The following is a 27,313-nucleotide window of genomic DNA, read 5'->3' on the forward strand; positions in this document are numbered from 1 at the left end:
AAACCCCCCCCCCCCCCAAAATCTTAATATACACTACATTTTATCAGCCCAATAAAGATCACACCCACAGGTACAGAAGCTCACACACACACTTCATGCACTTTTTCCTACTCACCTTGAGATCTCTATGAACAATATGCTTTTGATGGCAATACTGCACTGCAGATACTATCTGGATAGAAAACAAATCCAATTATATAAATGACATCTCAAAGAAGCAGGACTTTTAATCAAAAAGTTCAACATTTATTACTAAAGTTGACATGTACTTATTCACTCATAGCTACATAACCAGCTACTACAGCAACCAGCATATTTGGGGAAAAGCTGCTAAATAACTTAGGTGTTTGTTATTTGATCTATATGGTTTCTACTAGACTTGAAAGAGTATTTTGTTTTTCCTGTGTGGCTAATTATAGACCAGTAAAAGCAATGACTTTCAGAAAGGTTAGGAAAGTATTTCCATTCCAATACTGTATACAGCTATCAAAGCTTTCCCTCTAGACTGACGTCTTCCAGTCCTTCTCCAAAGGTGATTTTTCATGCTGCAGCATGGAGAGAAAAGGGTAAGAAATGAGCTTAGCTACTGGAGAAACTACTGGGAAAAAGCAGCTTGTTTGTCAAAACTTATGCAGTGAGAAGCAACTATGCATCTGACAGAGGTCTGCTGCCTAAGTGCATATGGTTTATTGTATTTTGTATACTGTACAAGAATAGCAAGCTCAATGGAAAAAACTCCATCTCTCAAGTGTAATGGAGTAACTTCTTCCATCACAATTTCCAAATACCAAGTTTTTCCTGCTTCATATAGAAAACTATAAGCTATTTGCACAGTACAGTGTCGTAGTACACTGCTTTAGATTCATAAGCATTGCTGCAGAACTCTACATGTATGGAAAAGCTGGATAAAGTCATACTGTTACCTGATCACAAATGTGGTCAAATATATTTTATTGTCATGCATACGTGGTCAGAATTGAGGCAGATGTTATGACTTCCTTAAGTGGAACTGCACATAAAAATAACTCACTGTAATCACTATGCTTAAATAAATGTATTTCCATTCTTCATTCAAGATTAAGAAAATCTCCAACACAAAGATGAGGCATCACTACTGCTACAAAAAAAACCCCACTTGTGATTGGACTGCCGAGCTTAGTACAAGAATCCTCCTGTTCTGGTAAGAAGCAATGTTCTTTCTCCTAGTATTTAGTCGGTGAAAGTAAAGTAGGTCAGAGAATTGACTTACAAGTCAATTTTGCATTTGAAACATAAGCACCAATGTTATGACCTTTGAGCTCCTGTATTAGCCACACACGTGTAAAATGTTACTTTAGAAACCAAGCAATCTATGGAAAGTTGAAGTATTTCCATTTCCTACACTTTCATTCTGGTTTTGCTTGTTCCTTTTATGTATTGGCTCCCTCTTTCAGACTTCAAGTTCAGCTTTTTACAGTTACCAAAACTGCCAAAGTGCTCCCACGCTACCACCTGTACCACCCTTTTGGTTCTCCTTCCTTTCCTCTCCACTACCACTACTTCAGTGCTAGTCACAAGATCACTCTGCAGGGGCTTCTCCAAGGCTGATGGCATGACAAAAACCTCAGAGACACAGCACTATACCTCTCGCTTCTATACTGCTTTTACTCTGACTAAGAGCGGAAGGTCTAGCAGATGATCAATCAGTTGTTTCCTTTGGAGATGCTTTTGAACTACCCTGCATTGCAACAGGATAGCACAGAGACTGCAGAAGCTAGTCCAATCTAAATAGAAAGCAAATAATACAATGTGTATGACATCAATAATTGAAGAACAGCAGTCGTAACTGAATGAAAAATAGCACAAAGCATGGCTGCACTGGATTGATTCCCTTGTCTTCCACCTTCATCACTGCTTCCTTTGACAGCCCCCTCATCCCCAGTCTACTTGAGTGTGAGAAATTTGCTGACGCTTGGCAGGTGGGGAGAGGGAGGAAACAGCAGACTTTTTTTGCTAGAGGTAACAACTGGAGCATTGGGAGGGATTTCAAAGATCTGTATAATCATAGGTTTTAAAAAACAAGTTGAAACAAGTTATCTCTAGGCAGAGAAACAATTCTTCATAAGGATTAAATGACAAAAGGATAGATAAATGACCTCTCAAGGTACCTTCCACACTGCCATGAGTACTTTGCTTCTTAACGGGAACATACACATGTAAGATGTATTTTATGGATTTTTTTATTTTGCAAGATCTGTCCTAACATCTACCAGCATTAAAAAATCGAAGCTGCTTCTGCAAGGAAAGAGTGGGAAGAGTGAAGGAGGCCAGATCTAATTGGCTGCAGTAAAGGAAGAGATGGAATTAATACGCATGAATTTTGGGAGACCCTCTGCCTTCAGTCTTGGCTTCCCATTGTGCATTAATTCTTATCCAGATGGGCAGATTTTTCTATGGAAAAAGGATGGTAAGATCAAACCTGAACTGCTTGGAAGCCTGTAAGAGAGGAAAAAAAACAAGGTGACATTAAGAATGCAGAATGTTCTGGATTTGAATTTCTCACACATGGCTGCACAAAAGGAGTTTGAAATGGTGAACTGCAAACCATGGTTGTATTTTTAGTGTTTGTACCCTCCTCTGTGCTCCTTGTCAAGCGTGACTGGAATAACACGATCACTGTCTTTGACATTCTTATTTCCTGCTAAAAACCTTAAGTATGCGTAACAAAATGGACCAAAAAAATGTGTTGGTTTTTTTTTTAACAAGCAAAGAGGGAAGAATTACCAAATTCTGCTCTTTGCCTGCTAGAGAGGAAGTGCCTCCTCAGATATAACACAAGTGTTTGATCCAGAAATCACATCTACTGAAAGAAGAAACATGATCTGAAAACAAGATATAATACAACCTATTGTAAGAACTAAGCTCAATACCAGGGCACAACTGTTTCTTCAGTTTAAAGAGAGCCACCGTCTGTTAAACCAGTTAGCAAATTAAAAAAAACCCCAAACTATTATGTCATAAGTCTCTATCTAACATAAGAACAGCTGCACTGAATCAGATAAAAGGTCTACAGAGAGCATTCTCCCTCCAACAATGGCTAAAAGCTATATGAAGCTATTCTGGGACTACAGTAAGGTGAAATGAATAGTTTTATGACCTGTAAACCCAATAAGATCTAGTTTCCTTTGACACTGTCCCACAGCCAGAGTCCTAGTGTCTAACAAATGCCAAACTGATCAAAGTTGCCTGTACTGAGCACAAAACTCAGTACAGCATAGCAAAGCAAAAGCATAGCAAAGAGCAATGAGCTCATGCTATAGTTTCTCTCCTTGGGTCGTTACTAGGATTCTCTTTTTCCAGGCACTCATGCTTCTTAAACTCTCTAGAGTCTCCCATCTTTGCAATCAAGGTCCTCTAAAGTTGGTTGTGCTCAGTAGCTGGGAAGTCAGATGTTGAGGGAGGACAGACAGAGCACAGGTGCCTGCATCAGGAGACAAGGCTTAGAAGAAGAAACTGAAAACATATTCCTGTGTATTTCAGTGGATTCAAGTGAGGCTATCTATATATCCTTACAAACTGCATTTAGTCTATCAAAGTTCAGAAAAAGCTCAGCATCTGAAGTACCTAAATTCAATGCTTGATGGGTCAAATACCCAACTCAGCAGGTTAACTACCTTTTAAATTCTTTCCCTTCACATTTGTTTTTGAAAAATGAAGTTACATTTATCCTGTACTACCCACATTTTGCCATAAAATTAAGCACTAAAAGTGTACCTGTAAAACACGTTTGACCTGTTTCCACAAGTTTTCACTTAAAGGGGAGTCGAATTGTTGGGAAAAAAAGTAGGTAATTGTTGAACAAACATGCAATTTCAATGGAATTACTGCAAGATCTTTTTCCACACAGCTCTTGACAAAAGAAACTGAGGACAAAGAGCAGAGAACCATACCAGTAAAAGTTTACAACATTCACATCTGAGAAAGAATAGCAAATCCTCTCAAGTTACTCTGAAGCACTTCAAGTGGCCTTACAAAGAGCAAGGCAACAGCCTGGGATTTAGAAGAGAGGGCTGAAGTGGAAATGACTGCTCCACAATCCATCACATCTACTCTAACATACCACAGAAACACATGCCAGAAACCCTCAATCACAAAGTAAAGTTCTCTACCTGCTGGAATATGAAAGGGAGGGAAGCAGCAGCAGAAGATATGTAAGATTATGTTAAAGAGGAAGAAAAAAATTACCTTACTATCAAGTGGTATCACCCCAGTGATACAACTTCTGGGGATAAAGTCTACAGCTGCCTTTTTGGAGTAATTTTGTTTGTTGTTTTTTTGGTGAATTTGTTGGCTTGGGGTTTTTTTCCCCCCAAAAAAAAGACTGAAGAGGGTAAATACAAGATTTAAAGAGATGAAAGAAAACAAAGGAACAAGGATTTCTCAGAAACACTTTTGCTGCCTCCTTATGTTGGGTTAAATACATTACTATTTTTCTTTACTTTCACTGCTACTTTTGAGCTTTTTGCTTATGTTGCTTTCACACAACTCTTACCACAGAGGGAGCAAAACAGTTGTGGCACAGTTTCCTAGTTCCCTAGTTGTTCCTTTCAGTCACACTGCCCACACTAGAGAAGTGTAAAAGTTTTCTTTACAAGGCATTTTGTGAAAGTCATTAATCAATCTCCTGGAAGTCTCACATATTCTATAAAATTTCTTCTACTTTTGTATAGCTACACTTAAGAAGTGAAGCTACCGAAGCCTCCCCTTAAAACAGTGAAACTCACTGCCACATCATTGCCACAATTCACCAGTTTAAAACCACTACACATCATCCAATAAAACATTAATGTCCCTATTCATTATTTTAAAGTGTCATTAATTGCAAGCATAATTTTGATACTTTTCACATTATCTAGGTTATCAAAGTGACCAAGTTTCTGCACAAGAGCAGGAAACAAAGTATATCAGACCAGTCGGGTCTGCAAATGAAACTCTAGATGCTATAAGAGCAGAGATTTAAATTGGTTATGCAAAAATATTTGGTTACATCCAACACTGCTCTACTGTAGAATGGAAATGCTTTTTACAGATCAGTTAAATTTTTTTGCAGGGCTAGTTTATCCATCATTAAAAAAGCTAAAGTAACTAGCCTAGAAATGACTTTTCCATGACTTTTTAGAACAACAATTAAACTGCATATTTTCATGTAAGCAGATGGATGTGGACGGGTCCCTGTAACATGCACAGCCTGCATTTTGAAACTGGTCTGCTTGTAGCCTGTTACATCTGAATAACTTCCAAAATATTACAGACCAGCTGAACTAAGGATATATGAAATCAACCCAGAGGAAATGCATTCTGGAACAAGACACACTTCCAAATCAAGCAGTAACTGCGTTTTGGCACTCCTGGACACCCTGGCACACGGCACACTAAGGAAACTAGCACCACTGAAGGGACTTCCAGCCCCTTCCAAGTACTACTGTAACCCAAGCTTCTTTCTCATTAAGGGCTACAAGTCTACAACATGCTGAACACTGCAAGAAGTCAAATGCAAAGGACAGCCATTTTAATCATTTCAGCATTAAAAAGGAGGGTGGGAAGAGTTGATGTTATACATACCTGTCTAAATTTAGCTCTAGCCTCCTTTTCCTTCATTCTTCCATGTGCAACCAGATAGTCAAACACTTCCCCTACAATTCAATAAAGAGATAGATTAATGCCAATTTCAGACTCTAGAGATTCCTCTCTAGCAGTTGCCCACAGCAGCTTCACTGGAATGACTGTACTTCAAGTTTATGATTACAGGTTGGCTCAAAAGAACAAGACACAACTGCTATGCAATTACTACACCGTCATCTCTTAAACAAGAAAATAATAAGACTTAATGAATGACTGAATATAGACAAAAAAATCCCATTTCCTTCCAATTATTTATGATGGAAACTTAGCAGCATACTTCTGTCCTGTAAATAAACATTCATAGACTTTCTCACAACAGTTTATTTTGCCCCACAAAAAATAGCTTCATATATGAGAACATCTGATGATATTTCTAAATACTGTCATAGTAGCACTAGAATTTTTCATCGTGCATGTGTATAAAATTGTTCTAACCAAACCCCCAAAATCTTGTCTTTAACCTAGGCTTGGAAGAGGTACCCACAAGGAATGTTGCAACAGCGAGCACAGTAGGACACACTGAAATAATCAATCACACAACCATCAGATCTGCAAGATACACTGAGAAGGATTTACTCCTGAACAAGCCCAGTGTTGTATAGCTATGGAGGACTAAAGGAGATTATCAAAGCAGTACTGAAGATCTGTTGTGGTTTGGGTTTTTTCCCTTTAATCGATCCAGTCATTTTACAACACATCAATAAGACTACAATGTTTGAGCTTTAAGTGCAGCCAACTGGCCCATGAAACACTGACATGTTTGTGAGAATAAAGGAGATTTGCTTTACTAAAAACCAATAGTCACCTACATAAGAACTCCTACAAACAGACTAGTACACAGTTTTAAAAATTCTTCACTAATATGTAAAATTAATGAAAACTTTGTAAGTGGATCAAATATCTAAATCTTCTCTACTGAGCAAGAAAACGTTGTTTTGTAGATAGCTACCTCATAAGGGCAGAGCTAAGTAACTCCACACTTATTTCTGAAAAGAAGCAACTCCCCCAAACTGGAATAAACCCCCCATATTCATAAAGAAGGAAAAGCAATAATGAGCAATCCGAGGGAACATCAAGATTTTCTACAAAATAGCCTTACTTCCCTCTGTAGTTATTATTTAATACTCAACTCAGATAACTCTCTCAGCTGTATTTCACAGCTGTTTCTTAAAAAAAGGTGAAGTAACAAACCTGAACACTTCTTGATAATTCAGGAAAAATGACACCAAAGACAGAATTAGCCCAAATTTATGCAAAGTGTTGCAGTTGTAGCAACAGTTTCTTTCATCCTGCAGCCACAGAGTTCATATGCATCACGCATGACCAGTATCTTGATAAAGAGAAAACATGGGGAATTGATGCCTGCCGCTGACATCAGCGGCCATTCCTGTCTTGCACAACATGGCTCATGCAAAGTGTACTGCTCACAGCCTTTTAGACCAGTACAGTATGTGTATCTCTGTTACTCTGAGAAAGATCCTCACTGCTTTAGACAACCACTGGCCCTTCTGCCTCCTAGAAGCTAATCACTAGATGGCAATAGGACTTCATTTCTAAGTCTAACACCATCAAACAGGACAGAGATGCCTCCACAAACATCTGTACTAGCCATTTTTAACAGTATTTTAGCAACTTTGTTCCTGTTTAGACAAATCTTAGCTGAGCATTTAGGAAGCTGCTAGAAGAAAACACAGGCAGGAAGATAATCATTACTTGATTTATAGTAATTTGTTAAACTTCAGGTAGTCTAACTTCAGAGTCAGAATTCAGTGTTGATTTTCTCTGAAGAGAAGTCTCTATCTCCCTCTCAAACTAAAGAAAAGTCTTACATATTTCCAGTTGCTGATGCTAAAGGGTCACATTGACAAACTGAGTGCTATTAGGTTTTAGTCAGCAAGGAGTAAATTAAGCCTGAATACCTTAATTCTAGCTCTGGTGAAAATATCTGACATTGCATGATGTGCACCTTTCCCTCCCCATCTGCAATCAGGAATAAATGTTTAAGTTCCTCCTAAAATGGCCTAAGGCTAAGCCTAACAACTCTTGACAGTAGAAGGTCTGTGATTAAGATATGTCAATTGTCATCAACATCTAAAAACCAGAAGTTGCAGCACTCCTGCTTTTGAAAGCAACAGTTAAAGAAAAACAAAAATGTTTCATCTGAACATGTTTTTACCAAATATCTTACACAAAATAGGACACCAGAGTAGGGAGCTGAATACAATAGGAGAAGATGACACTTAGTACAAACAGGAACAACTGATGGCCAAATAAAGATTCCCATTAAATTTGAGTCGTGAATACAAAGCAAATGTTACTAAATTGCAGTAAGTTCAGAAGCTGGTTTTACAAGTTATAATTAATTATGTTGCCCAAAGAAGTCCCAGAGAATATTAAAGATTTTGCTTAATATTTTAGACTACCACGACATTATTAGTATTATATTTGCTGAAAAAGAAAGCAAAACTTCAAAGAAAACAAGTGCCTTCTCCCTCCTGGCAATTTGTTTACATGTGTCATCACAGCAGGGAAGTACTTACCCCCACTTGCATATTCCATTATTAAATAGAGAGTTTTTTCGGTTTCAATGACTTCAAATAGCTTCACTAGAAAAGAAAGCCATTTATTAATCAATTAACTAGTTGCAGAAGTACTATGTTAACCCCAAAGAGAATTCTGCCAGAGGAAAAAAAACACCTATTTGCTTGCTGCTTGATAATATCAGACCATCACCCTACAGAAACTTTTTTTCTGTCTAATGGAAAATATTGTAACACATTTGGTCAACTCATACAGGACATCATTTTCTCAAGAAACAGTATTCTGTTACAAGGGAAAAGCAACTAAATTAAGCAGAACTTCCACACATTTGAGCATAAGCAATAGCCATTTTTATGCAATGAACTGGGATATATGGTGACAAGTAAGTTATCAGTCAGATTGCTGACAGTCCCTTAACAATACTACGTCATCTAAATTTACAATCCAGAACAATTTCTTGACCACTTCTTGGTTTTGGTATATACTTACTTTGAATGAGAGCCTGAATTCAGTCAAAATCAGTATTATACTCAAAAGGAGCAAAATTATCAGTTAGTTATGCAAATAGTAGTTTTGTGCAAAGGGACCAAACCAGGGGTTTTTTGGGTTGCTTTTTTTTAAAAAAAAAACAGATCTGAAAAAGTATTTATTACTGCTACTTTACAGTAAATTGACACCCTAGTGCAGAATCATCTTTTAAACTCATACTACAACAATTTTAGCAGCAGAAAAGCTAAAATTTCTTCAGAGGTGGAAATTATGTGAAAGAAACAAGGTACCTATATTTGGATGATTTAAGATCTTCATTATTCTTACTTCTCTAAAGAGCTGAAATAAATATAAAACATGAAATAAGTTAATGAAATAGGTAACACCCATTCTTCCTAAAGCCTGATCATTTTGATATATTTATTTTTTTTAAAAAAAGGGCAAACATTACTATTAGCATTTCAATGAAGTTCATGAAATAAGCACATGGAATAAGAAAGAGTTGAGTGCCTGCTTCTTTTAACATCCCTCCCCAAGCAAATCAACCCTCAAAAACCTGAAAACACCTATAAAGAGCTCCAGATAGTTCAGTAGAGAAGTGATCTCAGCTCAGTGGTTCGCAGCCTTTTGGGGCCAGAATATCATTATCAACCTACGCAGTTCCTGTCCGCCAGTACATCTCACACCATCTTTCACCTCCTTCACAGAAAATACTGTTTCCAAAGTTTCAGAGCTCCTTTTGAAGACCACTGCAGTATGTTACTGGTATGAATTCATCCCTCTTCAGTGCTTTGTTAAAGCCATGGAATTACTGTGCTACAAAACCCACAGGTGAAAAACCAGCTGCTTATATTGCACAAAAAGTGTGTTATCCAACTACACAGCAAGGAGAAAGATTCAAGGGGAGATGGGGAGGCAAAGCTCCCCCTCGGCCCTTCAGAAACGTTCCTACAAGGCAAATGAGACACAGCAGCATCTAGTCCTGGGTTTGTCCCTGCAGCTCCACTGACAACACTGGCAGACACCCAGCCTCCAAGGCTGCTCAGCCAGTACAACACACTTGAACGTACCTGCCAAAATTAAGAGCTGAATACAAACAGTGTTTTCCTGACCCCAGCAGACAGAGGAAAAGACCTTTACTTCAGGGATACAGTCTCAAAGGTATCACCTGCTCCCACCCTCTTCACCATCCACCTTCCCATGCAACAAGGGCTGTACTGCTTCTCTTTATGCAAGCATTGGTGTTAGCCCAGACTGACACACAAGGTCCAGGAACAAATTTAACAGAAAAATCTCACAAAACACACAAGTCCCTCAAATAAAAACACTCCAAGTTTTCTGCTGCAGCTCCCTTGCCCATGCCAGCTTATCTATTTTGACAGGATGGGTGGTGAGGGAGTACCATTGCCCACTTCAAGCTGTAGCATGACATTACATCAACAGCGCTGCATCCAGAGAACACATACCGATTGTAAGGATCTTGCTTCCCCCACCCCGCCCTGCCCTAACACAAATACCCATGTGAAGAGGGTTTTGCTTGAGTAGTTACTTCCAGAGTTATACAGCCTATCACATAAAGTTTGTGTTCTTGCAACTGGACAACAACATTGGAATGACATTAACAAACCACAAATGAAAGCAAAGTCTGCGACTGATCAGCTGTTAATTATTTTCACCTCTGGCAACTGTCTTTCTAAGAAGAGTTTTAAGATGCACATAAATCCCTAAGCATCATACTAAAAATGCCATAGGGGGTGTTACCAGATACAAAACATTGATTTTAATGAAACTGGTTAATAGCAGATGAACTAAAATAGTTCCACTTCCTCTCACAGAAAAGACAAGATAAAAAATTATTACCAAAAAATCAAAAGGCAAATACTATCATATTCAGAAAACCCAAAGAATTATCTTTTTAGGCAGTAAAATATAAATGGCAGTCAAATGCATAGCTGTTTTCACTCTGCAGCTCTCCCTGCCAGCCCAAGACTCCAAAGTGTTGACCTTCTTAAACCTCAATTATTTTCTAACAGCATGCTTCAAAAAGTGGGAGTAATCAAGAGGTTTTTATAAACCTAACACCAACTTTTACAGGAATACCAGAAATGTAACAGAGCATATTGAGCTTAATGTAAAGAGACTGAAGCAGAACGAAAATCCACAGCTCCACAGGAACACAGACATGGGAGAAAAGAAAGAGTTTGTAAATAAGAGATATCAGCACTGTTATTAACAGTAAGGAAGCAAAAAGTGCTGCTGCAAGATTTGCCTCAGGTCAGACCAGATAAAGTGAAGACATTTAATATGTCTACATGTATTACTAACGACTCAAAAATCTGTAGGTGTACTTAATAAAATTTAAAAAACCATGAAATATAGGAAACAAACAGAAAACAACTAAAGAGTCAACAAGACAAAATCCTCATTCCTTTTTGTCTTAAAATAAAATTGGGGGTGTGGGGTGGGTGTGGTAGAAATTAAATAAATAGGAAAAAAAAAAAATCACCAGTTGTTCTAACCATTCTCTGCTTCCTGATGTTTCTGTAAAGGCTAAGATTTGGGGAGCAATCCTTGTTTCACTGCCCAACAGACCTCTCCCATGCCACTACCCCAGCTGTGAATGGCACACTACCTGAACACAGAGTAAAACTAAACAGTTTTCTAAATGCTTTTAATTATCTTATTATCCTTAAGCAGGTCTACACCTGACACTTCACTAGATGACAAACTGCTTAAATGCAATCAGGATTGACTGATCAAGTAAATTTTTGGCCATGAAATACAGCGTTTCAAAAATGCCACATTCGTGTTTTCTTTTTCTCCCTGAGAGATAAGCAAATTGTTGTTGGGTTTTTTTTAAACTATGTTATTTCTGGAGCTTTTTCATATGTAATTAAACAAGGTAGACTACTTCACCATCTCTCTCTGATCATTAGAAATTTAAAAGCAGTTGGATCTGTAGCTATTTTTTTCTTCTTTTTCATTCAGTTCAGCTGAACTGGTGTATAATATATTCTAAATACTCCGTTAATACTTTTAATCACAGCTCATATAATTGAAAGCCTCTGGTTAGCTTTTAAAGTTTTAAAGACAGTTTGCTTAATTCACTCCTAACTGATTGTTGCTATCTTCTACCTCCAATACTCAAATAAAACCTACTGGGTCAGACTCTCACTAAAGGCAACTCCACTGCTTCACAGATTAAGACCTTGGCTGTTCAGCCGTTAGCCTCTTTATCATCACCTCACCCACCTAAAAAAACCCCACACATTCATAGGCTTAAATATGGAAATACAGGTAGTCATAACTGGTGCCACCAAACAAGAACAGTCAACCAAGGGCAATACAGAATAAGACAGTAAAAATGAGGCTAAAATTCACAGTATCATAATATAAATGAATATATTAATTACTTTTTAAAAATATGTTTACTTGGCTGGAGCTAGCTACTTCCTCCATAGTACATTGTACTTTTTGATGCTCTGATGTGATGAGGTCAGGCTCATACTACATTTTGGGCTGCTCTAAATATAACACTGGTCCACAGGACAACAACTCTGCATTACTAACCTGAAGGAAGCACGTCAAAAAGTAGCTTCTACATATAAGCCATTTGTTGAACTGGGTGACTAGAAACAAGCTTTTTAAAAAACAACTGGTTTTGTCTCAGAGGAAATTAAAAAGAAAAATACTTGAGAATAGGATTCAACCACCATCAAAATCTTTATTACAGTGTTAGTTATATAAATGCACTTCAGATTGTGCTCCCCCAGTCAGTTCAAATGTTAAACGTGGCATCTTGACACAGAGCAACTTCTACAGGGTATCTTCTAATGCTTGACATTGTATTATAGTCTATTTTTGACAGAGGAATACAATGCAAAACATCATACAACTTTCACACAGAATGCTGAAAAAAGGTTTCCCTGATTTAATTCCCCCCAAATATTAAGTGCATTTTTCTAGCAAATGAAGTAGTAATTGTCATCACACAGTAAAATCCACTGCAGACAGCCAGGTACGATAAAAGCCCACATATCTGAGGTTCTCTGCCCCAGGAACACAGAGGTGTAACATCAGAAGACATAACACAAAGGTTCTCAATACAGGAAATTATTTTCTTAGTTTTAGGAGCTTACTTGCCATAATGAAATCATAAAGGCAGATGATCAACTGAAACCAGTGCTTATCAGTTCGTTTTCTAATACTAAGATTAAAAACTACTCCCAACTTGTTGAACGGCTCCTTTTCCATCAACAGGAGCTCTACATATGTTTCTAGTCAAAGACAAACATCCTTAGTCTGCCAAACAAATGAGTTTCAGCTTTGTTGTGGTCTGGTCCTTTGACTATAAGCCATGTTAGATATGAGGAAAGAATTACATTTGATTAATGCTGCTAGTTGACAAACTGAGTAAAAAAAACCCAACAAACCAGCAATAGAAGCACAGACACATACTGAGTAATAATCTTGGATCAATTTGACTTGAACTTTATTATGCTGAGACATCTGAAACAGTAAGGGAGTGGGGGGAAAGAAGGACCCATATTTTGAGCTAACGCGCTCTGAACACAGCAAAAGACAGATTAGAAGTGTTACTGCATTAGCTATTTCAAGAGTTTCAGTAATAAATTCTTTCAAAAATACCGAAAAAATTTTGCTAAAAAGCAAGTCAGTACACTTGTCCGATGCACAGTACCAGTGTACCCTAGCCTCCTTCCCCACAAAGCAGGGACTTTTCCTGAGATGTTGTCCCAAGCCAGCTCAAGCTTGGCCTGTGTATTAGGCTTCTCCTGGTAACTGCTCACTGAAATATGCCCTACGTATAATTTGGAGGCTCAAGCAGGAAGCCTTTATACAATACAAGTTTGCTTCAAACAAACCACAAGTTGAGAACAGAAAAAATACTTGTTATAAACAGAAAACCCTGGGTATTTTAAATTCTCATCCTTTTCTTGCAGCTTTTAAAATACGGACTGACCCATGGTCAGAAAGGACATAGTCCGTGTTAAAATTGATGCTCAACAATTCTAAAAAGCTTTAAGAAAAAAATGGCCCAAACAAGTGACAAAACATGTGCGTATAATGAACAAATATTTGGCTGAGGAGTCAAGCTCTAAAAAAGGAAAATGGGAAGTGATTTAGTGATATTATATGGGCTTGATAAAAAACCCTTGCATATAATGGCATTGCTAATTCAAAAGAAAAAAAAAAACAGCATTTTTTTTTCTAGGAGGAAGTGAACTAGTGCAGCATCAGCACTTGTTTCCAGTGAGACCGATATTCACTGGAACTGGGTACACAAGTATATCTGGGGAGAACAGCAATTATGACTAACACCACCAGCATGGGAAAAAAGCTCTAAGAATTCCCTTTTCTTTCAAAGCAGGGAAGTACCAGTTACAGTTTCCTCTTCACTAAGCAAGAGCAGCAGAGTAGTAATTAGGTCCTAAAACAACAGTTAAGAGTAGCTGCATGTGGGTACCACAGACTTCCTCAGCAGCAGACAAGAAACCTGACTCTTCCGAAGAGCTGTGCTGCCGAATATTGAGCTGTCAGGACCACAGCCGCCCAGAGCTTACCACGAAGCCATACCAAGAATTACTGCTCCAAAAAGCAAAGCAAGTCCTTAACAAGGTTAACCTCTTTCTGGCAGCTGAAGTATCAGTGTGGAAGATGTAATACAAAAAAATCAGAACCAGAAGCCTTAATCACCATGTGTTTCCCCACCTAAGGATGATTAGGGTATGCAGCTATACCGCAGCTGAGACACTATACACCACACCCTCTTCTCGGCACAGCCCTTCCCTCCCCACCATACCTCAAATATTTTATTGCTCTCTCCAGAAGTGCAAGATCAGAAGCACTTCCATCTTAGCTTCCCCCACATCTACAGGTCGCGTGCGCAGTTGGCTTCAAATGCACCGAGGATATGGCACTGCTGACAGTGCTGGTGGAAAAGGGGCAAGGCTTAACAATTCTGCTTAAGGCTTTTTTTGTTAAGTAATGCATTGTGCATTCACTCTGCTTAATATGGACAAGCAGGCCTTTAAATTTTAAGAAAATTACTTTCAATTTTTTAATTGAGAACACTGACATATCTTGCCAATTTTTTTCTGTGCTCCTACAACAAATGAGCTTAGAGAGGAGAACACAGAAGCAATCTCACTCTTCAAATGTGATCTGATTTCTACCCTGCTATTTTGTACTATTCTTCCACACTCCCATTTAATGCAGTGGTAGACAAGACCAATTTACAAATCAGATTTTATAATCTAATTTTATAAATTGTACATAAAAATTAAATTACAAGGGAGACATGACTGGACACTGCTCAGGCTGAAACCCAGGAACCAAAGGGCCAACAATCGGTTTCCAGCATGTGGCTTTACCAACTGAACACCTGTGACTTGTAAAAGGTTTGCTTTGTACCTTAGTAGGAGCTCAAGTCATCATTATGGCCCAGTCTCAAGATAACACCATGTGAAGAATTAAGCTTTTACATTTTTGTCTGAAAACATGGCCTGTCTACTTTTCTCTGATCATTCCTCCCATGCCCTGACCCCTTCTCTTCATATCACACAGCTTTTGTTTCTCTTCCAAGTGCTTCAAACATTTAGCAATTTTTTCAGGTATTCCAGGTTGTGCAGATCTGCCACACAAATCAACTTTATCTAATCCATCATTATACCTAATTTGCTTTTAATTTCCTCCCTGCTTACCCAGGAATTACCAATAACCTCAGAGATTAAGCTGAAAAAAATTCTGAGAAAACTGGAATCACATTATCTATTTTTATTCAGTCTACAGAGTCAGTAGATAGTTGCTACCTGCCCAGAAAACAGAGCATTTCTCCTATAGGTTATTCTTTGCCTCTCAACCAAACTGTACAATGTAAGAACTTGTGTATTTTTCCAATTTACTTTTGCACCATTAATTAAAACATCCTGTCACACGATCTTTTTAGTAGCTGCATAAAATCCAAATGTGTATATTCTCCAGTTTACTCTGGTTATGCCATTTGCAGGTAAGTTCTGTGTATTCTCTCAAATAGAAATATTGCAAGGAGCTTTTTTATCAAAGTACTCAAAAGTAAATAAAAAGCCTTTGACTGCAGCACTTAAAAGGACAGAGTTAGAAAAGTCCTAGGTAAAAGTGACATTTAAATGTACTTCCTGCAGGCACTCCAAAGCAGACTGGCTTCCTTGATGAAAGAGTAGGATTTATCACTACTTATAGATAAGGCAATACAACTGTACCAGCACATTAAACATCTGAGGCTAGAGGGGAGAAACCAGAATAGCCATGCCCCAATTTGTTCCATAAAACTGCATCACCTTTCCTGCTGCAGACTACGTGAAAGGTATAGATACTGCTTGGCCTTCAGTCCAGAGGCAGTATTTTCAAGGCCAGTTTAAGAGGACAGAACATAAGCTTTATATTAGGAAGTTTAACAAAGTGACCAACATGAAGGAGGCATGGGGGGGCATGACCCCAAACCACGAACCTCCTCTCTACAGTTAGCTATGCTTAGGAGACAAAGGAAGTGGCTAATACCACTCTCTTCTCAGTTTACAGTTCTGTACAAGTTCATCTTGAACAACTGCAGGGTTGTCAAAAATATGTTACAAAACTAGTTATTAAATACAGTAGTCAGATGTGTGCAAGGTATGCAATGCTTCAGCTTCTCTAGCATAGGCATTCAGGGTTAAAGGAAGGAGGGTGGTGAAATGAAACAAGTTACAATACAGTTGAAAGATTAAATGTAAAAACCTACCTTTTGTAGACTAGTTGGGTTCAGCTGTGTTTTGTCAATTATTTTTATGGCAACCTAAAGGAAGAGTTCATAATCAGTATTTTCCATATGAATAATGCAGCATTATTACAAGATTGTCAAATCCAGTAACAGAAATGGAAAACATGAAAATGATTAAAAAAGCCACTCAAGTTTAAATACAAATATATAATTTGCTGAAGAAAGTAAAACCATTTGTAATTAACAGCTAAAGTGTAATTCAGTTCTACAGCAACAAACTTAACAGGATAGTGGAAAAACCCCTAGTATTTTAAGTGCATTAAAGCTCACAAGTCTTTTGTTTGACATAAAGACCATTACACTTATTACAGTGGAAGATCCAACACCAGACAGTGCCCCAATAGAGCAGTGTACCTACAGATAATATTTACACAGTATAATTACACAACAGATTACACAGTGCTGACCGGGCATTGGCAGTTTGTGAAGATGTTTCTTAAAGCTGAGATTTCAGAGCAAACTCAAAGTAATTCCACACATGTTTTGCAAGAACTAAGTTCGCCTTTGGAAATTCATTGATTATTTGTATCAATTTGTTCCCCAATGGATATGAAAAGGTATCACTTGTGCATCAACAAAAACCCACTGGTGACAGTACAACAACTTGGGCAAGTTCATTCCTTTACTGGTTCTCGTCTTTTCAGTAAATACTTCACAAAAATATTAAAGAACTAAATAAAAATTTCAGAAAACAATCAAGAGAGAAATTCAGTACCATGGTAACTAGTCAGAACCTCAAGATTTGAGGCAATGAATAGGCAACAGAGACTAGTTTCAGTGCAGTGCAATTTGGATACAGGATGAGTTAGAACAGGAAAAGGGGATCTTTCTAGAATTACATACCAATTGGTATTTTTCCTTTTTAAATTAAGAGACTAAACATACCAGAAGAAACCGTGCAGAGCCAAGGAGATGGTGCCTCTCAATGAGGCAAGATGCTGAAACTCAGCTGATTATAATACCTCACTGGTGCAATGCAAGGGCTTTCAATTCTCCTTGAATTTTTGGCTCTAACAGTAGATGCTGCTCCTTCCCATGCCACAGCTCCCATTTCCCAGCATCACTTTGTGCTATCTTTGTCATCTCATTAACTAGGGGGTTGGCAACATATGGAATAAAGACTATCTTACATCAAAGCAAATCTATATCCCTACATTCAAGTGCAAAAACACATGGATGGATCATCATGATGGAGAGGGTAAGAGGGGAACAGAGCTCAACACTTGGGTGCATCACAGAATTATGTGATGGATATGGTGTTTTCTGAAACTGAGATTCAAGATATATTTTGAACCCTTCTAGATGCAAGATATGATGTCACCAAGAAGTCATCTAATAATACTTTTGCTCTGGGAAGTATTTTCTTCTAAGGTATGCTACTGAAATTAAAGATCTCTTTCCTGAGGCAAAATTCCGTTGCAAAACCTTGAGAAATCAGTTCAAAAATACACACAAGAGATAAACACATTAAGCAATAAGTATTTTTATATTAGCAGCTGTATACGAAACCATGAAAGATTCTTATCTCTACCTTTACGCCTGTTGAACTATCGTCACAAAGGGAACAAGTTATTAACTCCCTGCAATCTCTTGTAAATCCATGCTGGATATAGAGTGACCACTGCCTTTGTCAAGAGCAGATAATGTTATTTGAAAGTCACCTGGTATCCCAAGACTACCCATGCCACAGAAGACGTCTGTTTGCTTTGTAAGTGCATGCCACTCAGAAAAAGTTGCATTTGTGTTCCAAGCTGTACCATTCTGGTCAATCTTTGAAAGACAAACTTGTTTCAACCCACTAAGTCTTAAGGTATTTGGTTTCTGAAAAACACAGCTCACCTCTCACACTGTGCATTGGTGTCAGATGATCAGAGAGGTCTCCGACACCGGCAAACAAATTCAGCCCTGGAGACACAGGGAAGGTATACACCTCAGTTTTCTGAAAGGCAGCCTCACAGGCCTGTTCAGTGCACTAATTATAGCCTTAAAGGCAGGATGAATTAGTGGATTCCTATCCATGTGAACACTAAGAGTACAATGTGTTAACAATGGCTTTGAGAGCTTGAACCAGTCATCAGAACAGGGAGCAATTTCAGGTACCCTGATAATGTCTCCAAATCATGGGCAAAGGGAGCCTGCCATCAAGAATAGTTCTGACAAGCCTGAGAAAGAAAATCCTCTGTTTTACTAAACATAGTTAGTAAAGCATTGAATTGCCTTCCAAAGCAGAAACTTTGCTCTCTTTACACAAAGTTAATCTGGAATGTTAAAACCATTCTGTGTGCTATGGCCAATGTCAGAGAAATTCAAGTCCACCTACACTGACCGCTGCATCAGCCATCATATTCTGTGTGAGATCATTAGTAGAATTAAAATTATCTTCGCTTTCACCATTCACAATAACATGACTTAAAACATTCCTCCTACATGACTTGAATAAGGGAGTTAAAGCAATTAGAAGTTGAGACACTAAGCAAATTGGCCAACCTGCCACCACTCAGAATGTGTTCTCCCTCTTAAATTTCACTTTTTCCAAGGGAAGAACAGAAAAAAAGATGACAATAGATTCCTTGGAGTCAGACTTGGATCCTGAAAAAAATCCTGTCTCACTAGGAAACTTCAACTTCCTGACTATTAATTGAACACATGCCTTTAGCAAGCAGAAGGATCCATATATTTTTGTTGTGATTCTAACCACCTCAGTAACAGCAAAAGGTAGTTTTATCTTTTAGATTAATTTTAACAAGTATAGAAAACTCAGAGAAAATATCCTTTGATAAATTACAACAGAAAACACACAGCTTAAAGCCAATGAATTAACAAAAGCAGACTTACAATGAAGATTCTTTTTTTCGAAAGGGCAGACAGACTACAAGTAATACGCTCCTAGACAGAGGATCTCAAAGGAGCATGTTTCCAAACATCAGCTCTAGTGCAGTGAAGCTAATCCTCCCTCCATACCTCTGCAGTGAGCAGAAGGCCACACACTCCTTGGCAGGACAATTCAACCCCCTCAAGTTAAGCTGATGTTCTGATCACCCCCCAAAGGGCTAAACATTTCTCCCTTTCTGTAATTTGAGGCTGGGCTCTCATAATCCTGCAGACACACTAAAGATGGAAATGAAAGAGTCCTGGAACTTACTCCAGTTGGAAACATGAAAGCTGTATATCAAGCAACAGGAAAATTCATAGGGAAGGACTCCAGATGTAAGGAGATGAGCAATTACCCTAGAAGAATGCTTGAACAAACATACCATCCTCCCAAGTGACAGAAAATTGCTGATCTGCAGCATCATTTAGAAGCTAATCATCACAGAAATATAAAGAAGGCATTGCCATAAAGTGAACTTGAACCAGACACTTAAAAGAACATTAAGAATAGCCACACAGATAACAAGTAAAAGATAAGTAGGGTTCAAATACAGCAAGGGTACAACAGAGGTAAAATCTCATTTATGCATGACTCCCAAAACTGAGCATTTTATTTTAGGTTTTGGTACAAAAGATGGAAAAAAGAATAGGAACAAAGGCAGGACAGCCAGCAGGAATAAGTGTGTAAAACAGGAAATCACAAATTCAGGAAGATGAGTGTCATCTGGCTAAGGCCAGACTGAGAACATTATCCTGGAATTCTTAAGAGTTGCAGGTTTAAAGAAACAGAAATAGCATTCTTGTAGCACAGATCTCTAACATCTATTAAGAACAAAATGGCAGCACAAGTTTAGAAACTATCAGACTTTTTTTTTTTTCATAGTAGAGCCATTTACCACAAAATTCTTGAGCTTGAAACTTGTGTGGAAAAAACAGGGAATCAGACAGAAGGGTTAAACACAACATATTTTCCTACAGTTAAATGTGCCCTATGGAAACACACAAGATATGACTATCTGGACTATTATAAAGCCTCACCTAGGAGGATGCAGGGAAATTACTGAACTAGATAAGCTGAAATGTCTGCAGAGCTTTTTTAATTTAAAAAAAAAAAAAAAAAAAAAGGCTAAAGAGGTATCAGGTTGGGAATGAAAGAGTAAGAGTTTTTCAAGGACGGGACCTGGAACCAATCTTGTTTAATATCTGTATCAGTGGCCTTGGCATGGGAAGTCAAACCATAATGATTAAGTCTGCTGAAGGAGTTAAGAGGCACCATCAAATAAAATGGAAAACTGATATAATCAACCTTGGAGATGAGTTAGCAAAGAAAGCAAGATTCAACAAAGTACAAGGTGCTGTTGCTGATCACAACCAAAAAATATCATTGTGACAGCCATGAAAAAGGTTAGCACAATCTAAAGATTGATCAGTTAAATACTTCTGTAAGGGCAAGGGTAAATTAATGACACTGGGGAAACTGTTATCCAGAATACTGTGAACAATTCTAGTCATACACATCTAAAGTATTTAATTATTAAACATGCTGTACAGTTCACCTGTCAAGAAGAGAAACTTTTACTCATCTCACAATTTTAAAAAAAGTTTAAAATACCTTCAAGATATTCCTATAAAACTAGCTTAATTGTTCCCTTCAAAGGAATGCCACTCATTCTAAGTAACCAAGACCAATGGCCACAGCCTGGAAAATATTTAAGCTCTTGATTGAATTACATCTATTTCATGAGAGTTAAAGAAACTTAGTAATTAAATCTTTCCAAATTTGGCCAAAGATTTTACACTGTCACTTTGTTGAAATGTGAAACAAAAGTAATGAACCAGAGGTCAACACACAGTTACAAGCAAGTAGAAGAAAACGTAGTTCAATTTTGGCAAAGCATTGCATGACATAAGATACCTACCTCCAACTCCTATACCTCTAATAAAGGCAAAGAAATACTAACGAAATACTTACATTTCCTGTGTTAAGTATCAGTAAAAGGAGAAGGGAACTTAAGTGGAAAGCAATTAACTAAAAACTCTGTCTATAAACTGGCACTAAGTTTAACAACAGAAGACAACTGTTGATCACCGGAACTGTTGGCTTAAAAAAAATCCCTTCCAACAACGTTTGCAAAATGTCATCCCCTCTGTTCCTCCCAGTGCTACTGAACTCTTTCTTAGCTCAGAAAAAAGAAATTCCCTTAAAGCGCTGTAGTCAGCCACATCGCTTTAAGTCCTTGCTGGTATCAACAAACATTTACTTCATTGGACAGGTTTGGCAAGAAAGGTCAACAAGGTGCTTCTCCCCCTTTCAGTACGTAAAGTTGCTATTAATAAAACAGCACCAAGAAATACCTTCTCGTAGCAAGCAAACAGTACTACAGTCACCAAATCAAACCATCATTAAGTACAAGTTATTAATTACACTGCAGTGGCATGCAGAAACTAATTATGGAGCTGAGTAAGACACTATGAAGATTAACAAGAGAAAGTTTGTCTACACCACACAACACAGAGCAAGACACACAAACCGGCTCCAAACAAACTGGAGTGTCTTCCCAAGGCTGCCCAGCACCGCAGACACTAGCAGAACTCCTGTGAAATGCATTGCTTTGGCAAGAAAATACTGCGCTTGTGCTGCTCAGACCATAATCAAGAAGATATTAATTCTCATTCCTGATTTCCTCTCCAATACAGCCCTGCATTGTCCTGTATAGAGACACCAAGGTACAGTCTTTCTAGCAAACTTCTTTAACTGCTATTGGGAACGGAGGATTTAGCAGAGAATTCTAGTAACACATTTGAACACAATTCAGTTGGATAGGGACTTGTCACAAATACAAATCGAAGACACCATTTTCAAGATAAATTGTTTTGTAATCATTACTAAAAAAATAGTTCTCTATTTTTTTCTACATCAGCGGCAATCTCTCTAGTAAGATGTGCTAAATGTTCACAGGCTTAGATGATGCTCTTCTAAGAAAACCTTCACACCTACTGCAATTCACTGCCATTTACACCCATACCACTTTACCTCTCTGCCAGTTAGGATGTGCCTTGCCAGTTTTACTTTTGCAAAATTCCCCTTTCCAATCGTTTTAAGGAGTCTGTAATTTCCAATATGTGGCTGCTCATCTGCGCAGGAAGCTATAGAGTTCCTGCAGCGAGCTCCAGAGCGCCCAGTTCGAGAGGAAACTTCCTGCCGTCCGTCTCCATGGGACGTGTGCTGCAATAAAACATATACAGATAAGGCTGAGAAATAAAAACACATCAATGACAAGAAGCATGTAACATTCAAAAACATCAGCAACACCTTTGAAAAAATCTTCAAAGGATCCAACTCAGACTTCAGGTTCATGCTGAACTTTGTTCTGATGGCAACAATAAAGAGGTTCCCATTTCATAACACAATATCCATTTCATCACCTGTTAAGGCCAAGTGGAACATCACCTGAACTGCAACAATACTTAAGCATTTTTAAGTAACTTATGTGGACTGACAAATCAGTTATGGAACATGGAGGTGTTTGATATTATTTCCCATTTGCATTACTGTACCTAACTAGAGCAGGAAAGCCTTTGGAAAGGAGACACGAACAAAGCTTTTCCAAAAGTACACACCGTAAAATTTTCACCTTTACAGTTTAATACTACTGATAAAATAATAAAATGGGGTTTTTTTCTCTTGTACTAGACTCCTGTTCCTACAAAACCTCATGCCTGAAAACACCCAGGACAGCCTGGAGAACAAGGGAAGAAATCTTACCAAATGTAGAGAACTCTCAGATATAATTAGGCTGAGCACCATTTGCAGAGATCTCAGATACGTCTGCAATCTGTTAAGTTCCTTCCACTTAGTTTCCCTGAACAGCTATTAGTTGTAAAAATGAAGGGGTATATATAATGCCTATAACAGTCTTTATTCATTGGATCACATGGTTAAGATAACAGTATTTTTTTCATTTCCTGACAGCCTGTTTATGAAAGAGCAGGTCCCCTCATGTCCCTTAGTTCTCAACTCATGGTTGAGATCTACACATCAACTTTCACTCATTAAAGTATTAGAAATGCTCAGTAGTCGGCAAATGTGGAGTAAACGTCTGGCTACACAGAAGATGCTAAATTCAGTCATTCCAGAAATCCCAGATCTCACTCTTCTACTGCTACTACTACTCTTGCTGAAAACCAGAGGGGACAACCAAAACTCTGGCATACAGCAACACTCAATATGTAAATCACTGTGGCATAAGGATGCGAGATCATAATCCAAGAGCTAATAACCATGGTACAGGCACAAATGAACAAATTCATGCTTGCACGACACTTGGCAAGTTTCACACTATTTAATAACTTGATGTAACCTTGTGATCATATACTCTGTCACCTTAAATTCCTTGGTTTGTTAATTCGAGTGCAACAGCTGTGATCAAATTATTTTTAAAAACACATTCAGTTAATTTAAGAAATACTACTGATAGAAGGCTACGACAACTCTTGGAAAGTTGTTTCAATAGTTACTATTAAAAAAAAACAACCACCCAAACCACACACTGTGGTGTATATAATGTTTTAGTATAGAACTGGCTTTAGCTTCTTCTTACTGCCTGGCTACTGCATTGTCACCAGATTTGTGCTCCCCATATAGGTACTTAATTACTATGATCACGTTACCCCTTCACTTTAGGTTTTTATCTATACATATCTCCCTAAACAGGCTGCTTAAGAATGATTAAAGACAATGGAACATTTCCTGTAGTTCTTTCCAGAACTCTCCTGTATTTCCAACATCTGTTTGTGGGGCTCATGCTGGAACTGGACATGCCATGCCAACAGTAGGTGTAGTAGGACTAAACACAGCGACTGCATCTTCTGTTCAACACTCCACTGATTTTTACACAGACAGAACTACCCTTCTTGGCAGAAGAGCATCTGTATCTGACCACCTAACACTGGCCCTAACTCTTTTTAACAATTATTACTTCCCACTTCCTTAGCACACAAAATGACCTTCATTCCTCATTCCTTACGTGCATGATCTCACATTTGGCTGAAGTGAAATGCAGAACTTCCTTACGTGCAGGTTATTACGTGTTCCCAGTGACTGGCCCACCCTGCCCTATTTAATATGCGAGCAATCTTTATCCCAGTTTTCAAGAGCAGTAGTACACATTTCTTCCAAACCACTAATAATTGGCATAGGAACAAGAAGCACACCCGTAACAAGATCCAGTAAAAATTCAATGCTTGATAACAATTCATCGTTCTCAATAGTATCTTGAGACCTATAACAACTGGGTAACTGTTTATCAATCAGTAATTCTCGAGGAAGGACAAGAGCAGTTGCCCAGCTGAAGGAACTAGTAAAGCCAATTAAATCCTCTGCCAACAATTTCACTATTTTGCATGCCCTCAACGCCAGGATGGTGCTGGTTGTTTAGGCCATCTTAGTTAACCCTCTATCTACTGGCACAGCAATGCCAATCCTCTATACTTCCCTAAACTTTGACTTCTAACAAACCTTGCAGTACACAATGCAGAGAACTTCTCTGTCAGCTCCTTTGCTACCTTCTAGTGTCAAATTATTCAGACCAGCTAGAAAAAAAAAAAAGCAACTGCTGATGCTAGATGCTAACATCCTCCCCCACAGTGCTACCCCCAGCAATCAGGGACCAGGATGTTCTGTACAGGCCCATGAAGGTATTTCTTAGATATATTAGAGGAAGGCTTTTAGTTCAAGTACAGCATCCCAGGAATACTGCTGTACTACTTACACTGCACTACACCAAGATGATAACCTACCTCAGAAAAAGAAGTGTATCAGAACTATTTAGACTATTGCCCTTTTACACGTGGGCATGCGGCACAGGCATACAAACTAGCTTCAGCAAGAGCCAGTCTGCCTCCAAGCAGGGCTTATTAGCTTAGGCTCTCCAGCAGATAGATTTAACAAGTAGGTTGCTTCTGAACGACACAGCTGACTGAAAACAGAGTATCTGCATCTGTGCTGTCTCGTGCTTGAACCAACAAACTGTGTTAGACCTGAGCTAGCATATGCAGCAGTTGAAATGTGGACATCATGCATCATGTATTCCCAAACCAGAGAACTTGTGTACAGGTTATTCAGAACTCATCATACTCATATTATATAAACAATATTAGGTAAAAGAAAGATTCTGTTATACTAACAAAATCTATTTCACACAGTAAACCACCCTAGTTGTTATATCTTGAGAGCTTCACTGTCCTCTGTTGAGGAATGACTTCTTGTGTCCTATAATTTTTTTCATGCTTTCTAGCTTTGCACTTAAGGGGAAGAATTAACAGCTGTGAACTTATTTGGAATAGCATTGATAAATTTAACACAATCTCCCTGTATGGAGGTTTGCATTTCCACCCTAACCCAGATTATTTCTTTTCAAGAATATGACCTTTTTCAGCTGTGGTTTCTGAATATCAAGCTGTGTGTTCCTAAGCAGTTCAGTTCTCTCCAACTGACTTGCTCACAGCCGTGTTTCACTCTGTAGAAATCTGTCCATTTGCAACCGTATCTAATTTGGACTTTATTTCACTTTGCATAAGTAAATCTATTAACAAGTCTTTCTTCTGTCAAATACAAAATTATTATATTGAAAAGAACACAAGCTTTCTAAAAACTGCAGTAAACAGCTTCCCATTTTCAACATGGATTTTTTTTTTATTGATGGAAATGAAGAAAGAGGAGGGCTTGGTAGCATACAGTACTAAAAGGCATAAACTCAAAACTGAGCAAAAATCTTTCTCCCACCCAAACCATTTTCAAGAAGCCATGATAAGTAGATGGGAAGCTAAATGGTGTAGGCAAAAAGCAAAAATATAGATGGTCTAGGAAAAGTTCAAGTCACACATTGGCTGGTATAGCATTTGGCTGCACTCAGCTACTTTCCAGGGTAGCTTCCTCAGCAAAAAGATTAAGAGCTCCAACCTCAGCCTGGAAAAATAGTAACAGTATCTTCTGCTCTCTAAACTGAGATGCAGGTCATCTGTCTTTTTCCTAGGCAGGCCCTCACCCCCTTGAGTTTTGCCTCTGTCACCCCCTGACCCCCAAAGATACTGTTCAATTTCAGGCTTCTTTCCCAGGTCCACATTCATATGGCTTCAATAAGAAAGGGGGGTTGTTTTAAAAACATAAGATTGAAAACAAGCATGTGTTTATTTGTAGTAAGTCTCCATACATTGCGGTGGGTGAGCTCTATCTCCTGGACATGCATTCTGTGTAAGGGTAACACTCGTTCATGACACTCACCATGGCTGAGGGATTCCCAAAACACCTGTCTTCATGCAAAGAAAGACCATTATTCTGCAGATGGGGAATAGAAGCAAGGGGACTGGGTACTTTGTGTGGCTGCAGGTTAGCCAGAGTCACCATCTCTTTTGAAAAAGAAAAATCTCCTGAAATCCACTTATGACAAGAAAGTACTTTCTTCCGTATCTTGACATGCATCAGATTCCATTTCAAAATCTTTTAAATACTTTAAAGAGGGTTTTTTTTCCACATAGTAGGACGGTTCCCTACAAAACTATCCATTTTCAAGCCAACAAGACAACCTCTCCCATAAACCTTTCTCCTCCTCCCCCCTAGCCCCACCCTGGTATTAGTCAACCCAGAAGGAAATGGAGTAAAACATCTCCATTTGTGAAAAACCTTCCTGTGAGTGAGGGACTGAGCCTAAGACCAACTATATTTGGAATACAACACAAAACCCACCTTTTCGCAAAAGCCTTCCCCCAATGATGAGCCGACATCCTTTCATAGCCAGATAATGATTAGCATGAAGAGAAAGAAAAAGAAAAGAAAAGAAAGTAAAAAGCAAATGAAGTATGAAGGTGCCAATAACTGAAATATTTTTGGTAGATGTTAGCTTTATCCAGTATCTGTATGACTAGAGATATCTTAAC

At 38.3% G+C, this 27,313-nt stretch overlaps 1 protein-coding gene across 17 annotated transcripts in view; it reads right to left on the reverse strand.

Annotated features, from left to right (window-relative positions):
* MARK3 (microtubule affinity regulating kinase 3) overlaps positions 1-27,161 on the reverse strand; it is a 58,113-nt gene extending 30,952 nt beyond the window's left edge. For 10 of the 17 annotated variants that reach the window (XM_026849441.1, XM_026849446.1, XM_026849444.1 and 7 more), the window contains exons 1-6: positions 22,413-22,470; positions 16,469-16,522; positions 8,982-9,030; positions 8,202-8,267; positions 5,602-5,672; positions 116-172 (exon numbers count right to left, since the gene is read on the reverse strand). In XM_026849441.1, the coding sequence (XP_026705242.1) occupies positions 116-172; positions 5,602-5,672; positions 8,202-8,267; positions 8,982-9,009 (222 nt within the window). In that variant the 5' untranslated portion in view covers positions 9,010-9,030; positions 16,469-16,522; positions 22,413-22,470. Of the gene's footprint in view, positions 1-115; positions 173-5,601; positions 5,673-8,201; positions 8,268-8,981; positions 9,031-16,468; positions 16,523-22,412; positions 22,605-27,122 lie in introns of those variants that run through there. The other 7 variants (XM_026849452.1, XM_026849451.1, XM_026849453.1 and 4 more) reach the window with 1 other exon arrangement.
* Between the last annotated feature and the right edge of the window lie 152 nt (positions 27,162-27,313).

The sequence above is a fragment of the Athene cunicularia genome (genome assembly GCF_003259725.1).
Source record: "Athene cunicularia isolate RWA chromosome 5 unlocalized genomic scaffold, athCun1 chr5_part1, whole genome shotgun sequence".
NCBI classification, from domain to species: Eukaryota; Metazoa; Chordata; class Aves; order Strigiformes; family Strigidae; genus Athene; species Athene cunicularia.